At 39.9% G+C, this 16,243-nt stretch overlaps 3 protein-coding genes and 1 long non-coding RNA gene across 5 annotated transcripts; 2 read left to right on the forward strand and 2 right to left on the reverse strand.

Moving 5' to 3' along the window:
- The first annotated feature begins 66 nt into the window (after positions 1-66).
- Positions 67-3,663, forward strand: LOC119077864 (exocyst complex component 8). The gene is made up of 11 exons (XM_037185209.1): positions 67-240; positions 691-846; positions 907-1,020; positions 1,082-1,292; positions 1,354-1,495; positions 1,551-1,877; positions 1,938-2,116; positions 2,321-2,442; positions 2,511-2,641; positions 2,698-3,096; positions 3,157-3,663. The coding sequence occupies exons 1-11, from the start codon at positions 186-188 to the stop codon at positions 3,331-3,333; spliced, it is 2,013 nt and encodes a 670-aa protein (XP_037041104.1). The 5' UTR covers positions 67-185; the 3' UTR covers positions 3,334-3,663.
- Positions 3,514-4,028, reverse strand: LOC119077934. The gene is made up of 2 exons (XR_005087895.1): positions 3,880-4,028; positions 3,514-3,819 (listed from the first exon to the last, which is right to left on the reverse strand). It is a non-coding gene; the product is annotated as an uncharacterized LOC119077934 (long non-coding RNA).
- Positions 4,029-9,324: 5,296 nt separating this feature from the next.
- LOC119077862 (probable serine/threonine-protein kinase samkB) lies at positions 9,325-12,228 on the forward strand. 2 transcript variants are annotated; one of them, XM_037185199.1, is made up of 9 exons: positions 9,326-9,801; positions 9,873-9,987; positions 10,042-10,521; positions 10,585-10,751; positions 10,862-11,151; positions 11,219-11,252; positions 11,319-11,464; positions 11,534-11,770; positions 11,839-12,228. In XM_037185199.1, the coding sequence occupies exons 1-9, from the start codon at positions 9,518-9,520 to the stop codon at positions 12,126-12,128; spliced, it is 2,043 nt and encodes a 680-aa protein (XP_037041094.1). In that variant the 5' UTR covers positions 9,326-9,517; the 3' UTR covers positions 12,129-12,228. The 2 variants fall into 2 exon arrangements, with proteins under 2 accessions (XP_037041093.1, XP_037041094.1); XM_037185198.1 differs by having other exon boundaries at positions 9,325-9,801; positions 10,042-10,751.
- A 2,534-nt stretch (positions 12,229-14,762) lies between these two features.
- Positions 14,763-15,998, reverse strand: LOC119077912 (eukaryotic translation initiation factor 3 subunit F-1). The gene is made up of 4 exons (XM_037185287.1): positions 15,727-15,998; positions 15,519-15,665; positions 15,236-15,459; positions 14,763-15,176 (listed from the first exon to the last, which is right to left on the reverse strand). Exons 1-4 carry the CDS (start codon positions 15,896-15,898, stop codon positions 14,817-14,819), a joined length of 903 nt encoding a protein of 300 aa, XP_037041182.1. The 5' UTR covers positions 15,899-15,998; the 3' UTR covers positions 14,763-14,816.
- Positions 15,999-16,243: the final 245 nt, after the last annotated feature.

Below are 16,243 nucleotides of genomic sequence, written 5' to 3' on the forward strand. Positions count from 1 at the left end.
TGAATGAGTGAAATTGACACTTTTTTGACACTCACACACACATACATGCGCAAACTTCGCCCAATGAAATATTATGACATTTGAGTTAAAGTTTCATCTGTTTCACCTATAAATTATCATCCAAAGACTTGTTCAAATTATTTTTATTGAGTCAAGTCCTTAATCGAGTCACAAAGTCCTTAAAAATGACGGAGCCCAGCATTAATGGATTTGATGCAAAGAATTTCAAATGTGATGACTGTAAGTACTGAATGCCCAATGTCCAAATCCAATGTTGATGAAGGGGCGTAGAGATTTTGTTTTGTTTTCTTTGAACATTTGTGATTCAAACCAGGGCCTAATGTTGAGAATGTATTTTACCAAATTTCACTAAAAGATGCACCAAATTTGGTGAGTTTTTTTTAGTTAAATTTGTTGAAATATAGTAAAACATTTCTCAATATAAAGTAGGTGCAGAGAGCAAAAGAGAATAAACAATTCAATCAAACAACGTCATTTGCCTTACACGAGAGTTTGAGCCAGATAGATGAGAGCATTTGCCTTACGGGAGAGAAATTTCCCATTATTTGCACTTGCCTTATTAGGCCCTACTTCAAACCAATAAGTTGCCTTGTTCAAAATGATGTCATTGTGGCTCAGTTCGCTGAGGTTAATGGCCTATGATGCTTCATGAAACGCAATTAATTTCAGATGTCAAAGATCTAGTACAGGAATGTGTTGGTGGTTCGGAGCTTCAGCACAGAAAATCAAAAATTCAAAATTTCAGTGACCAAACGTCCACTCAACTCAAGAAACATGTCTACGCAAATTACATGCAATTCATTGAGACAGCCAAGGAAATATCACGTAAATATTCCAAATCAGATTCTGTGACCACTAGAAACACATTTTGATCGTGACTTTTAGATCTTGAGTCCGAGATGTATCAGCTGTCGCATCTTCTCATCGAACAGAGGAATATATTGGCCACATTGAAAGAAGAGAGTCTGAACGATCAGAAGAATGTGATTGGGAATGAGGGTACGATAATGGTTGGAACGGGTGCAATGTTTAGCGAATAAAATTCGGATTTTTTCCTTAGATGAACCCGTGAACGAAGAAGAACAAAACAAGAAAGCCATTCAAACGGTTAAGGATTCGATGAAAAACTATACGGATAGTCTCGACAATAAGACATTACTACACGAAGGTGGCGTAATCGAATTAGATCCCGACAGTTATCGACCGATCTGTCGGGTCTATTTGTTTCTCTTGAATGATTTGTTGATCATCGCAAAGGTCAAGCATGACAAGTAAGTGTACGCAGATGATTTCAGTTGGAAATGACTTTAATCGCGATGTTATCGAGCTTAGAAAATTGGAATTCAGCACCCAGTATGCCTCGTCCAAAATTGCTGTGATCAATATTCGTGATTTGGACGGCGTGAAAAATGCTATCAACATCATCACACCGGACGGTGCGAAGATATTCCAATGCATCAGTCCATCAACGAAGGTAACATTGCCGAGCGTAACATTTAATCGACCTAACGTTTTAATTGAACCGACAGACCGAATGGATCGAAAAATTCGAAATGTGCATAAAATTCCATCAATTGAAACCGAAAAAGGGACCGGCACCGAAGCCGCCCACTCAATTGCAACAACAAAAATCGCTGGTGGAAACCAAATCCATTGCCAGTGACTTGACTCTCAGTCCAGATTCTCAGTCAGTAAAAATCAACTGGGGACCGGACTGGCTGTTGATGGCACCGGAAGAGATACTGGCCATGATTGCTCAACGACATTTCGAAGATTCGCTGGCAATGATCATAAAATGTGAAGAATATTTCGCGCGTGATTCGACATTCCATAATTCCGTTGAAGTCATCGAGAAGGTAGGATGCGTTGAAATGGAATTCGAAGTCAAAATGAACGAAATTTAACTTTTGATGTAGATCAAGCAGTTGAAGCTAAATCTCGCAAACGTTTTGTTACTGGAATTGTCCAATTGTCAGAGTCGTAGTTTGCATGCAGCGCTACGATCGTCCAGACGACCATTGAAACTGTTGGCTGAAATGGGAAAAGAGCGTGAAGCCTGCGGCACATTGCTGAAAGTTTGCAGTGCTGCAATTAGGTAAGAATGCATTGCTGTCCTGTTGCATACACATCGAACAATTGAATCCGAATTGTTCGCCCTCACTAAGTAATTCCCATAATCCTCAAAATTCCCCGGGTGATCAATTCTAATCGACACCAATCAGTCTCGGGTATAATTGCCATACCCTGGGCTCAATAGTACAACAACAAACCCAATCAAATAATTCTCTTTCACAAACAGAACAGCACAACGGCAAGCTAGACGAAATAATCTTGCCATTTCCGAACTCTTCTTCTGTGACTTGGCCCAAGTCAGCAGCGAGTTCCTGAACGCTTTCCGAAGCAAAGGAGCGTGCATCAGCAGTAAGTTCCTCAGTTAACACTCCGTTTTTGTTTGCATTGAAACTGGATGCTTACTTCCCATTTGCTAGCTCTTGTCGTTTGGTGTAACACCGAATTGCAATACTTTGCCTCTCAACTTATAAAACATTACCTAACCAAGGGAACTCAACTGGAGACAGTGGCTAAATGCGTTGAAGGCGTGCGGAAGCCCTGTGCACAGGTACAGGATTGTTAATTCGATCAAGAAAAACATATTTTAAACAAAAATTTGAATAGCTGACAGAAATCGGATTAGATCTATCCTATCACATGGAAGGCTTGCTGCGAAACACTCTCGAAAAGTTGGTCGAAGAGTCTCGCATTCGATTAGTGGAAACAATCGGACGCACCGAAGATTTGTGGCAACCGTACAATTTGCAAACCAAATCGCATCTCAAATCGTTGTTGCGTGAGCTCGATGCTGTTGGCATCGACCTGCAATCACAGGTCACTGGCGACACTTGGATCAATTTAACACAAACAACCGTCAATTTCTGTCGACATTTTCTCAGTGTTACAGAGAGTTGTGGATGCTTGGCGAAAAATGAAACGTTGAAGATCAATGTTGAGATGTTGCTGCGAGATATGTTTCTGGCACAATATGAATGTAAGCCGTCTGGAACAACTTCAGTCGATGTGAGTGTATAAAGTGGATTTTTTTTGGATTTTTTTTTGATAATGTCGTTCTCTGTGCAGCCCAACTTTGTGACCAGGAACAAGAGTTATTTAAGCAGCGTGCTGCTGCCAATTGCGATTAAGAAATTCGAGATCACTTGCGGCGGAAAAGGTGAACTTCTCTGTGAAATGGAAAAGCAATTGCGCGGACCACCCAAGCCTAAACCAAGAAACGTTTATAAAACTGACGTCATTTAGATCAAATACATTTTTAATCGACAAAATGGACTACTCGGAAATAAGTTTTTCATTCTGTAGAACAGCATTAAATTCGTAGCGATAGAGAGGAACAGACGAACACTGGTCTGGCCATAATAATGTGCGAATCTGATGTATACGCATAAGACGAACGAAAGGTCTAATGAAACAACGTTTTTATTGAAAGAATTTTTTGCAATTCAATGTTTAGTAATAAGTGTTAGCGATGTGACTTTGTTGGACAACCAAAAATTGGCCTTGACATGGTGGTACTAGTCTGCCATTAATGATTGGTGGAAGGCATGGCGTATTTAGATCGCAATGACTGCCCTGCCAACCAGGAACGTAACAACCACAAGCGGGTACGGCACAACCTGCTGGCCATCCCTGTCTGAAGCACAACGGGAATTTGGCGGTTCCAGAGTAAGTGTCAATGTACGCACAGCTGGGTGGGTAACTCTTAACGCATGTTGCAAAGCATTGCGGCTGAAGGATAACAAGATAAATTTAGAATTGGAAACAACAATCGATTCGAATCAATTTTACAGCCAAAACGGCAACCAATAATAAAACGGCAAAGGTTTTCATTTCGGGGTACACTTTCTCACACAATGTGGCTAATAAATTTCCAGGCCGATGGCTTTTATAGCAGAATTGTACTGGAATTATTCAATTCCGTTGTACGTATGCAATGCAAATCGAATGCTAATACTGCATAAATAACATGATAAACAACATCTAGAGAAACACTTGTCTCATTTCAATTTCAATGTGAGTATCTTGATGAGAAAAATACAGTTCGCTTGTTGCTACAGAATAGGTACCAGAGAACAACGGCCTGACCACTTTATTAATTTTTTTTTTATCAAAATGTAATTGAGCGCTCGTGATCACTGAATTTTATGCAGACTAGTGTGGAGAAACAGTCATTTGAATCCAGCAAATATTTTTTTAGTCAGAACATTTTAATTTCAGCTAGAGCTAGGAAGCTTTATTCATACCAGTAAGCAATTGCATATTCAGTTCTCTTAAGCATGCAAATTTTCGGATCTATTTTTTGACTATTAATAGATGATCTAATAAGATCGACCGTATAATTTCGGCATAAAAGAGGTAGTTTCAACAATTTCTTGAATTATAAATTCCCCCAAATGTTTTTTTTTCGAATTATAGTTCTGATGATTCGAGTTTTTAGTATAACAAATGTGCATGGCAATTTCATTAGGGTCTACAAAGATTTTTTTTTTAAATTCGTCCTTTTGAATTTGAATGTTTGCGAATCATCACGTTCTTAATAACAACCTTACCGTAGCTTCCCATAGCCAAGGTTCTGAAAGAACAGGTTAAGACAGCCACGAAGTTGGGTGACACCGAAATTGATAAACTCACTCAGTACAGATTGTGTGTGAAATCAACTTGTAGTGTAGTCAATAACGCAAATTTTGTTAAGGAACGTTTACCGAGCGAGTTCCGACAAACGAGTGATTGGAGGTTGTTGTGGACATCGAAGAAATAGTTTTCTGAAAAAGAGACAAAAAATTCCACCTCACCCTTCCCTCCTCCACTCCTTCAAAGTTTAAGTGCAGAGGTGTCTTTGTCGAATTATTAACAGGGCTGTGTGAAACGGAGAGATACGTGTGATAGTTGATTTTAACGGTAAAGGTTCAAAGTTTTTTTTTGGCGTAGTTAGGTAAATGTTTTTTCTTTTAAATTGCTTTTTTCATATAAACTTCGTAGCCACTGACGAAATTTGTGTGTCACCGCCTTCGTCATCGACTCTTAACCTGTTCTTCCAGAACCTTGGTCTTTACCTGTTCTTCCAGAACCTTGGTCTTAGCCTGTTCTTTCAGAACCTAGCATACAGAGACGTGCATACGTTATACGTATCGAATTTCTTCTGTTCTATTTCAAATATATGTATGAATTTCTAGAGTAAATCTCTATTGGCCGTTAGAGGAGCCGCAATTTGTTTCGGTACTTCATTCTTTGCGCTCTATTTTCTTGTGAAACATCCATGTAGGAGAATGATGTTTAGAAACTTAGAAGAAGAAGAAGAAGTGAAATGGAGTTTTCCCATATTTTAGTACATTTTGTCATAGAATTACTGCTGTCACTGCGCTTATTTTCATGTGAACCAACTTCATATGCTTTTCATATGGTGACATTTGTTCTGTAATGACAAATGTGAAGTTGGTTCACATGAAAATAAGCCGCAGAGAATGAAGTAGTATGAAAAAAATGTGGCGCCTCTATAGGCCAACCCACTTGTCCCAACTTGAACTTTAGTTTCTCAACAGCATTTCCCTAAAGTGTAATTGACAATTTTATCTAATGATCACAGAATTCGGTTCCTAACATTAACAGATCTGCACGAGATATTTGCCGAGAGGGATTCTTTTGAAAAACAGCCTACCGAAATCGGTCGTGTTTTCTAGTGGAACTTTGTATAGGTACCTAGAAAGGACTTCGACCCTAGAAGCCAAAACCACTCTCAAAAAAATTCTTCGAAGCTTTTATGGCTGGTGAAAGGTGATCGAAAGCCAAAAATTTCACCAGGTACACGAGCCGTACAGGGTCGTGTGAAGTGTCATTAGAAAGGTAATCACATGTACTATTGAGCCGAATAGAGACTCATTGGTTTTAAAATTAATCCACACTGAAATATGTGCAGTTGAAGTTTTCAACAGAAAACTTGCACTTTTCATACCAAAATTTCTCTAGTTACACGAGCCGTACATGGTGGTGTGGGGTATCATTTGAAAGGTAATTTTATGTGCTTTTGGGCCAAATAGGGTCTTATGGGGTTTGGATGCATATGCGATGAGATATGGGCACTTAAACATTTCAACTTCTCATATTTCATCGTAGATGCTTTCAGACCCCCATAAGACTCTATTTGGCCCAAAAGCACATAAAATTACCTTTCAAATGATACCCCACACCACCATGTACGGCTAGTGTAACTGGAGAAATATTGGTAAGAAAAGTGCAAGTTTTCGATTGAAAACTTCAACTGCACATATTTCAGTGTGGATTAATTTTAAAACCAATGAGTCTCTATTTGGCTCAATAGTACATGTGATTACCTTTCTAATGACACCCCACACGACCATGTACGGCTCGTGTACCCGGAGAAATTTTGGTAAAAAAAGTGCAAGTTTTCAGTTTTTGATTACCGTTCACCAGCCACACAAACTTCGAAGAATTTTTTTGAAAGTGGTTTTGGTTCCTAGGGTCGAAGTCCGTTCTACGCACATATAAAAAAGTCCACTGGAAAATGCGTCCGATTTCGGTAGGCTGTTTTTCAAAAGAATCCCTCCGATCTGTGTGCTTTTAAAGGAGCTAATAATTTAGGGTGAACAGCGCATGACACTTAGTACTAGTTTATACTTAAAAACTACAAAAGCGATACCTCTACATATTTTCTATACTGTTACGACGGGGAAATCTTTTTTTGTTCGAACTTGCGGGAAGTGTCAAACGGATGAGAAATTCTTTTGTGTAAACGTTTTACAGCTCCCGCAAGTTCTTTGTTCAAACTTAATTTCTCCCTCAAACCACTTCCCGTCATAATGGGAAAATATTTTGAAGAAAATAAAGAACTTTCAGAAGCTGTCAAAACACTTACACCAATCAATTTCCCCCTCGAAACAGTTTATAGACCATTATGCGGGGAAAGTGTTTTAAAGGGGAAATTTGATTAAAACAAAAAACTTGCGGGAACTTTCAAACGCTTACACAATCGTTATTTGTGTACCTGTTTTGGACGATTGATTTTAGTCAATTTCGCGGATTGTAGGCCGAACGAAGTGAGGCTTACAATCGAAAGTGCCTTAAATCAACCGTCCCAAACAGGTGCACATGTAAGTTTTCATGCAGAGGGCCGGAAACCCGAGAAAATTCGAAAAACTGCCCTCATTTTCGGCCCCGAAGCATGAAAAAGAATTTTCATTACACTAACTACTCACTTCGTTCGGCCTACAATCCGCGAAATTGCCTAAAATCAATCGTCCAAAACAGGTACACAAATAACCATTTGATACTTCCCGCTAGTTCTTTGTTCAAACCACAGTTCCCCTTCAAAGTTTTCCCCGTCAGCCTATAGCTGAATACGGACGTTTCGTGAACTTTTGCTACAATAGCGCTGCATTCAGTTGAGAAAATTTGCTGATATTACATCATTAGTGTATTTTCTCACTAGGACCAAAAAGGTGAATTTTTGACCCAGGTGACCCAGATATCTTCACTAATGTTATTAACAAGAATAGTACCGGCTAACGCCTAGTGAGTCTTTTTTCTTTTTCTTTTTGAACCTCACCATCGTTTTTGAATCTCACCATCGTTTTTGAATCTAACCATCATTCCCAACCACCTATCCCTAATCGAAACTTTCCTAAAGACTAAATGTCACTACTTTCGAGCAATAAATTATGAAAATAGGTCGGGTCTCGCATTAAGTATAGATTAAGAGCATTAAGTATGGTTTCTGTTTATTGCCAGCTTGGTATTTATTCAAGTACCACTTCGGTATTCAACTAGCAAATTTTCGATTTATAAATAAGCAAGCGAGCCGATTAATATCATCAGTCGGTGTGCAGCTTTCAAACATTAAACATCTCTACAACCTCCGTATGAGTTTGGTAGTCAACTACCACTTTGGTAGTCAACTACCACTTTGGTAGTCAACTATCACTTTGGTAGTCAACTACCACTTTGGTAGTCAACTACCACTTTGGTAGTCAACTACCACTTTGGTAGTCAACTACCACTTTGGTAATCAACTACCACTTTGGTAGTCAACTACCACTTTGGTAGTCAACTACCAAATACTCGATTTACAAATAGACCAGCAGGCAGAATAATTTCATCAGTCGGTGTGCATCTTTCGAGGAAGAAACATCTTTGCTACTAAATATTTTGGGGGTCCAACTACCAACAACTACCAAACTTTCAAATTGCGATGTCTGCTATGAGCGATCGGTTACCAGATAACAAATAATAATTGATTTGCCTGGTGTTGGTTTGCTCATAGTAGCATTGCAATTTACCAACGTGGTAGTCAACTACCAAATATTTGAGTTATAAAAAGGCAAGCAGGCAGAATAATTTCGTCATTCGGTGCGTAGCTCTCAAACGGTAAACATCTTTGCTGCAAAATATTTTGGGGGTCCAACTACCAACAACTACCAAACTTTCAAATTGCTATATCTGCTATGAGCGATTGGTTACCAGATAACAAATAATAATTGATTTGCCTGGTGTTGGTTTGTTCATAGTAGCATTGCAATTTTAACTTTTATCAATCACATTTTATTTGTGACACAGACGGACGGACGGACGGACGGACGGACAGATGAAGTGCCCACAATAGGTCTTTTTTTCCTATGGAAAAAAGACCTAAAAATTACGCCATTTAGGTCCGACTAACACAATACTATTTTATATTCAGGCGCCTCAAAGTCACATTGCGCATTTCACACAAAAGCTGAGACGAAAAAGTCGGAAAAAATGTTTCCGTTTTAGCTATCTATCTGGTGAAAAGAATGTGACTTTTTTGGGCAAGGCTGTAAACTTTAGGGTCCAACAATATATGTACCTTGGTTTTTGGTACACTTTCATATGAACCCCTTTATGAGAAATGTCAAAAAAAATCTTGCTCTTTGTTTAGGCTATGTGGTCAAACAACTATTTAATGTCTTTCCCTGGAATAGGGTCTTGATTCATGTAGAGTTCTTAGAAGTATTCGTTACCGCTGAAGGACATTTCATCAAAGTATTGAAACTTTAAAGTCATCGCGGCATAAAATTGTATTTTTGCTAGCAATATGTATGAATGGAGATCTCGGTACTTGATGATCTCTGTAAGCGTTGATCGTTTATAAGCCGTGAAATGAATGAAAACATCTAAATATTTTCTAAAAAAATATTTCAAAACTTTCAGCGGTAAATTATGTTCATTCCAGTACGGTTCGATAAAATCTACTACAAAGCAATTACGTCAGCTGTTCAAAATAGACATCAAAAGTCGAGAGAAAATACGCAATAAAAAGTGAAATAAAAATTGAAAACTTATCTGATCCACCGGCTCAGGCCTGAAATATATTGCATAAAATACGTTTGAAAGTTAATCGATGCTGTAGAGACCTACAATCTATAGTTGTCTTGCAAAATAAGCCCCCAAAACGATGTCTTTTCGTTTCCTTACCAATCGACTATTCAGCCATGGTCGATATTTTGTCAAACGTTACTGTAAGCGAAACATACACAACAACATTTTGGAACGACCGAGAACACGATTACAACCAGGTGCTACTGCGGTTAGTGTGACAAAGGCCGCTACCAATCCAGTCTTCAAAAATACAACTTTATTTCGATTCGGTCAACATGCCCGTCGTCTTTTCGTCGATAACATTCTTAATCGGGTGACCACCACATATTCTTCGGATCTGAGAACTGACGCATTGAAGAAGTGAGTCCCGTTGCGGATATCATTGTAGGTATTTGGTCAGACTCAGATAAGAATATCGTCTCACTCCACAGATTCCTTTACGGCGATTCGACTCCTCTGTTTGCTTTGATTGGTGTAAGTCTTGCGACTGGATCCGGAATTTTAACAAAGGATGATGAACTCGAAGGCGTCTGCTATGAAATCAGGGTAGGCTCTTGACTAATGTTAACTAATCTAAACTGTAGTCACATTGCGTTCCAGGAAGCAGTGTCTCGCTATCAGTCGCATTGCGATGAAGAGGACATCACGCAGAAAATCAACGACGAATTCAATTTGTCTCTTATTGACATCGGACCCCCTATAGCTAAAGGTTGTGCGGCTGTTGTCTACGCAGCTGCACTAAAGAGAAGCGACCAAACGAACATTGAACCATTGAATGTGACCGAAGTTAAACCACGAACATTGCCACTGTCACCGCGGAACGAAATGATGTCACCTATTCAAAACACAAGTCGATTCGTACACAATTTCGGAGGAAGCGTCGACAATCTGTCTTTCAATCGACCGAATGTTGACAATGAATTCGTGACGCCAACAAGCCAAACCAGCAACGAAACCAATTCAACTAAAGTGTCCAGCATCCATGGGGTCAAGTCAGTCCGATTTGATACCGCATCAAATGTTATCCACTCGAAGCGAAACGAAAGTTTATCGTCTTCCGACGAGGAATCGCCAGTTGAGGTTTGTCCATGCGATAAGATGGTTTCACAAGGGAATTCATTGAATTTGAATCTTTTGCTCCAGCTGACTCCGCAGTCAACCGATTTGGCGCAATATCCCTTGGCTTTGAAAATGATGTTCAACTACGATATCCAAAGCAATGCCATGGCCATACTCAAAGCTATGTACAAGGAGACCATTCCGGCCCGACGTAAACATTCGAACGAAGATGTCGATGGATGGGAGAAACTGTAAGGCCTCGTACAATTTAGACTCATTTTAATGTGATCGTTGTTGGTCGTACTCTTTGATTAATGATTCAGCCGCAGCGTTAATATAAACCAAATTTCCCGTTGCTTAGATTGCGCGAACAAACTGTTCATCTTCCACCTCATCCAAACATTGTAACCATGTACGGCGTTTTTTGCGATCAAATTCCGAATCTACCACTGTCCGATACTCTCTATCCGATGGCTCTTCCGTTGCGTATCAACCCGAACGGATACGGTCGTAACATGAGCCTTTTCTTGTTGATGAAACGCTACAACAGCCGTTTGTGTGATTATCTGGAAGAAAACAGTGTATCGATGCGAACTCGACTGTTGCTGTTCGCACAGCTTCTGGAGGCTGTAGCGCATCTGTATCGATACGGTGATTTTGATTAATTTTAATGACATGGACGATGAGACTTAATCTGTACCAATTTAATCGCTTTCAGGGGTGGCACATCGTGATCTTAAGTCCGACAATATGTAAGTTGTAATGTGCCAAGTGACGCCAGTTACGTTTTAATGAAATTCTGATTTTCGTTTCAATAGTTTGATCGATTTAAACAACGACGTTCATCCCATTCTCGTTTTGTCCGATTTCGGTTGTAGTCTGGCTGACAAAACGAATGGTTTGCAATTGCCTTATACGTCGATCGACACCGACAAGGGTGGAAATACTGCCCTAATGGCTCCAGGTATTTTCCACTTTTTTTTAGAAATTGAACCGTTGAACACTTAAAGACGTTAACTGTCTCCGATTGCAGAAATCATAACCAAAACTCCGGGAACATTTTCGATTTTGAATTATACAAAATCCGATTTATGGGCTTGCGGAGCCATAGCTTATGAGATATTCGGTCAATCCAATCCGTTCTATGAATTGAAGAATGCATCCTACAAAGACAACCAACTGCCAGCATTGGGATCAAATGTTCCCATCATCGTTCAACGTTTGATCGAAAATATTTTACAAAGAAATCCCAACAAACGTCTCAATCCAGGTAAAAATCAGAATGCTCGATGAATCCGGCTCGTTATAGCATTGATTTTCTCGCGTAAAACATTATAGACATTGCCGCCAATGTAATGCAACTGTTTCTATGGGCGCCAACGTCTTGGATCCGCAAAGGAACGACACCAAATACGTCCGATATCTTACAATGGCTTCTATCATTGACCACAAAAGTATTGGTCGACGATCGATTAATGGGCGGTGTTGATGGTAGCGGCAAGGATGCGTTCGGCTATCAGATCGGTCGTCGTACTTATACAGAGTATTTACTAATTTCGAGTTTTTTGATGCGAGCCCGTCTACAGTACATACGGAATGCGTTGAATTGGATCCACAGTGTTGTTTAGGAGTGAAGTAATTGTATTGTTGCACGGTAGGTTGATGCTTTTGCAGCATATTTTGTGTGATATTGAAAGTTGAGAGAAAATATATTTTTGTTTTAAGTAATTGCTGATTTTCTATGAATTCAATTGTACTCGGCCTCACAGTAGTTAGAGGGGGAAACTTCCCGAGCCTTTCCTAGCATTACACGCTAAGGAAACTCATTCTGGAATATGAAATTTGAATGTGAACTAACGAACTAGAGTCTACAGAATAAGCGAGAGGCAAGAGGGAAGTGTATAACTTAGCGAGTTGAAAAACTCTGCACTAAAATAACTGGTTGTGGGCATATGGTAACAGACATCCTACCCTTAACCTAGTCTTATAACCCATCAAAATCCCCGGCTCGTACCATTTTCTTCTTCTTCTTCTTCTTCTTCGACGTTTTTTCTTATTTCTTTTATCAGTTTCTTCATTTCTGCCAGCTGTTCCATCAACGCCTAATTCTCGTCCGCCAACACCTTCATCTTCCTTTCCTAATTTTTCGTTATCTCCTTCAACAACAGATTCTCTCCCATCCATCAACATCTCTCCGTCTGCTGGCACATCTCTCCACAATCTCCTCTTATTTCTTGTATTAATTGCCGGATGTCCTTTTTCTATTCTGGTTTCGGTTTATTCGTGAAAGGTCATCTCACCATTAACAGCAGTTATCTCATCGGATGCGAAATTTGTTACGTCTTCCAGTTTACGTAGAGAAGTTTGTAAGAATGGTGTGATCTTCTGTAATGTTGCAGCGTAGCAAGTTTACAATGGTTTATTGATCAGTAACTAACAACCAAGCTATTGGAAACCGAAAATATCTTTGACGCAAATTTCTGCGACAACGTTGAAGCAAAACAGACATCTCATTCCTGGTGCGCGTGCAAGGAGATAAATTCGATTAGAGAACCAACGATGAAACGATCATCGATGTGATGATAGACTATCTGTAGATGCAATTCTTGAAAATCTCGAACATACACATTCCATTTCAGAGTGCATATAAAAACGTCCCTCGGAAATTGCGTCCGATTTCGATATATACCAGGGCCTGTTTTATCAGACAAAAACTCAAGTAAAACACAGAAACAGAAAATGGCCTGACGACAACCAAGGCATCTCAAGTTGGCCGTCTTGTAATAGGTGAATTATGAGCTAAAATTACTAGGATATAAACAGTGAACTCGTCAAAAAATCAATTCACGCCGTAAGTGCGGTCGAAATTCAAAATCTTTCTCGTACATACCAATTTTGCTTTCAGACGAAAAGCTCAGGGGCGCAAATTGCAAGAACCGAATTTCCGTACACAGAAAAACAAAAACAAGACTCCTTTTCACATTCAATTAAGCTATAGCTCTTTCCTTTCCCGCACATCACGTAAAGTGGCGAAAAATAAAAAAGAAAAGATGTTTCGACCTCGAGAACTAGCGGCGGTCACAGGTCAGAGTGGACTGACCATCTTCAGTTGCTTCCGCTAGCCTCTTACACAAGACAGCAGCAAAACTTTCCATGAACCCAAGAATGCATGCTAAGAAATCACCCAAAAAAATGCAGCAAAGAAAAGAAAAGAATTGAGCCTGAGCTCCAAAAGCACCGTACTCACGATTTCCACGCTATCCATCCAGTCACCAACCGTCCGATACACTCATTCACAATACCGGTCCAGCCAGCGAAAACTACACAATCCACAAACAACGAAACGGAAAAACAACGCGAAAGTATCGCGAAAAAACTTCGATCGAAGTCAATTTGACTGAAAATGTTTTTTAGCCTTCTGTGAAGTAATAATACTGAGCAAAATCAGTAAAAGAAAATCTCTTAGTGAGTGAAGTGTGGCAAACAATTCTGGATGACGAAACTCCATTTGCAGGGAATGACTCGCCAGCACTCAATCTGCAAAGATCAGCCAGTTGGCAAATTTTAGGCACACTTACGGCGTGAATTGATCCAGTACCAAATCCTTAGAGATTCAACTTCTTTTTCTGTACATTAACAACTCCGGCTGCAAAACCCCCTGCGCCAGTAAATTCTGCAGCCTTGCTTAAATGAGTGACGGTTATGCAAAATAGAAATTGGTAAGTCAAAGGAGATGGAATCGCTTAACTGATCGTTTTATACTGCAAGGTTCTCTCTGAGAAAAACCTTTTTCAATTGATTGCATCCACTTATTGGTGAAGTCGCAAAAATCTTCGAAGAATTGAAATTCAAGCCATCAGCAATGACTTATGGCTTAAATGAATCATCGTTTCACTGTGAGAATTTCGTGGGACAACATTTTTTTCTCGAATCTTGATGGGTTTGAGTCAGAGAAAAATGTACTGCCGTCGCGAAAAAAGTTATTTTTTATCAACTCCCGCAGTCTGATTAAACACAAACTGTGTACGATTATAAATCTCCATGAGACTCAAATTGTCGACTGTCCACCAAAAGTTATCGCCCGGTGAAAAGCCTCGAGAAAAAAAACTGAAGTTTTAGAAAGGCTCTGAGAGCCAGTAACAGGAAGCTCTATCCTGCACAATGAATAAATTCTAAAATTTGAATTTATTTGAGGTTTTGCACTTGTGGCATCGGTTGCTACTAGTATGATCGTAGCATAGTCCTCCAGAAAACCATCGATCTGTCTGAATTTAAATTTTATTACAATTTGAAAATGCGTTGACATCTTGTGCAGCTTAATTTGTTGTTAAGAATGTTAGTTTTTCGTTCAATTGAAGTTGAGTTTTAATTAGCTGAGACAGCGTGACCACCATAAGCAAATCTTTGACGTTCGAGTTGAACATAGCAGCAAATTGGTCGGTTGACATATGCGGAACGGAATTGATCAAATCCAACAACGATCGGCCGACAGAGTTATCGGGTTGCTGTTTGCCATTTATGACGTCCTCAACGTAAGCCACCACTTGATCGAGCAATGCCAACAGTTTCGTTGATGCCTCAGCTACTTGGGCCAGATCCAACATTGGCGACACGGTTTTGGGCTGATGACGACTTTGGACGGCAATGGTCTTCTCGCACAATTGCAGACCCACAACCTGCAATCACCAAGCATTTTTAGAATTGGAATCTCTTATTCAATGTAAATAAATCGTACCTCCGGTTCGTAGCACGTCACTTCACTGTTGATCGGTGTAAACATACAACCGCTTTTGCCACCCGGAATGCCAAGATTAACACAAACGTATGCCTTCAAGCCCATCCGGTTACCTTGGAGCGACGTGTCAACAGTCAAATGGACCGGATTGTTGCATTCGCGAGCATAGTATTCGTGTATGACAGAACTGTGATTGGTGACTTCATGACCGGTGGCCCACCAACCTAAAATAACACACGTAGCATAAGAAATTGACAGCAACCACACCTGACTGTGCACGTACCAACAATGTTCTCCGACGAATTAACTCTTCTGTTCAATTCGTACACGTCCAGCGCATAGCTGAGTTCAGCTTCGACTTGATCATCGTGTTCCTTATGTGGCACGCAGAAACAATTCGTAACCTCAACGACCCCTTTGTCAACAGATCCTGAAAAGTGCATGTTAGTGAGCGTTTTGCTCGGAAATAATGGATGATTTATGTCAATTACCGAGAAGCGTTCCAATTACACGCTGCGAATCAGCATTCCGACGTTCAAAGGCGTCAACAACTTGAAATAAAACCAGCGGATGAACACGCACCGTCAAGTTTAGTGCAGACATTTTGGAAGGAGAATAAGTATCAGTCATCTGACGTTTAGTTTCGAGTCGAAATGCAGTCATCGGCAGCCATTTTTCCTAAAAACTGTTTTACCGAGGTGAATGAGGCGAACGTGGCGAACTCAGAGAATTGATAATTTGGTGACCCCTGTACCGAGATAGAATAAACATAAAGGACATAATGTGAATGACAGCTGGCAAGAGAATAACAGAAATGTTAAGTTGGTACGCATGTAGAAGACAGAAAAAATGACACCTATGGGAGAAAATACGAGAAACGTGCGAGAGAATTTCACACAAAATTGGTTAAATTGTCTCTGATAGGTGTCAGCTGTCACTCACATGTTCCTTCTATCTCGCTACATGCCTACCAACTTAACATTTCTCTGAATAGAATGCGAGAGAATT

Source organism: Bradysia coprophila, unplaced genomic scaffold (genome assembly GCF_014529535.1).
Source record: "Bradysia coprophila strain Holo2 unplaced genomic scaffold, BU_Bcop_v1 contig_24, whole genome shotgun sequence".
Lineage (NCBI taxonomy): Eukaryota > Metazoa > Arthropoda > Insecta > Diptera > Sciaridae > Bradysia > Bradysia coprophila.

Bases quoted from the DNA above. Each gene is read 5' to 3' on its own strand.
- LOC119077864 (XM_037185209.1), top strand. From the start codon at position 186: ATGACGGAGCCCAGCATTAATGGATTTGATGCAAAGAATTTCAAATGT. The intron at 2,443-2,510 runs GTAAGTTCCTCA...CCCATTTGCTAG, and splicing joins CAAAGGAGCGTGCATCAGCA to CTCTTGTCGTTTGGTGTAAC. The intron at 3,097-3,156 runs GTGAGTGTATAA...TTCTCTGTGCAG, and splicing joins CTGGAACAACTTCAGTCGAT to CCCAACTTTGTGACCAGGAA.
- LOC119077912 (XM_037185287.1), bottom strand. From the start codon at position 15,898: ATGACTGCATTTCGACTCGAAACTAAACGTCAGATGACTGATACTTAT. The intron at 15,666-15,726 runs GTAATTGACATA...TGCACTTTTCAG, and splicing joins TGTAATTGGAACGCTTCTCG to GATCTGTTGACAAAGGGGTC. The intron at 15,177-15,235 runs GTACGATTTATT...TGGTGATTGCAG, and splicing joins TGACGTGCTACGAACCGGAG to GTTGTGGGTCTGCAATTGTG.
- LOC119077862 (XM_037185198.1), top strand. From the start codon at position 9,518: ATGTCTTTTCGTTTCCTTACCAATCGACTATTCAGCCATGGTCGATAT. The intron at 9,802-9,872 runs GTGAGTCCCGTT...CTCACTCCACAG, and splicing joins AGAACTGACGCATTGAAGAA to ATTCCTTTACGGCGATTCGA. The intron at 10,752-10,861 runs GTAAGGCCTCGT...CCCGTTGCTTAG, and splicing joins GTCGATGGATGGGAGAAACT to ATTGCGCGAACAAACTGTTC.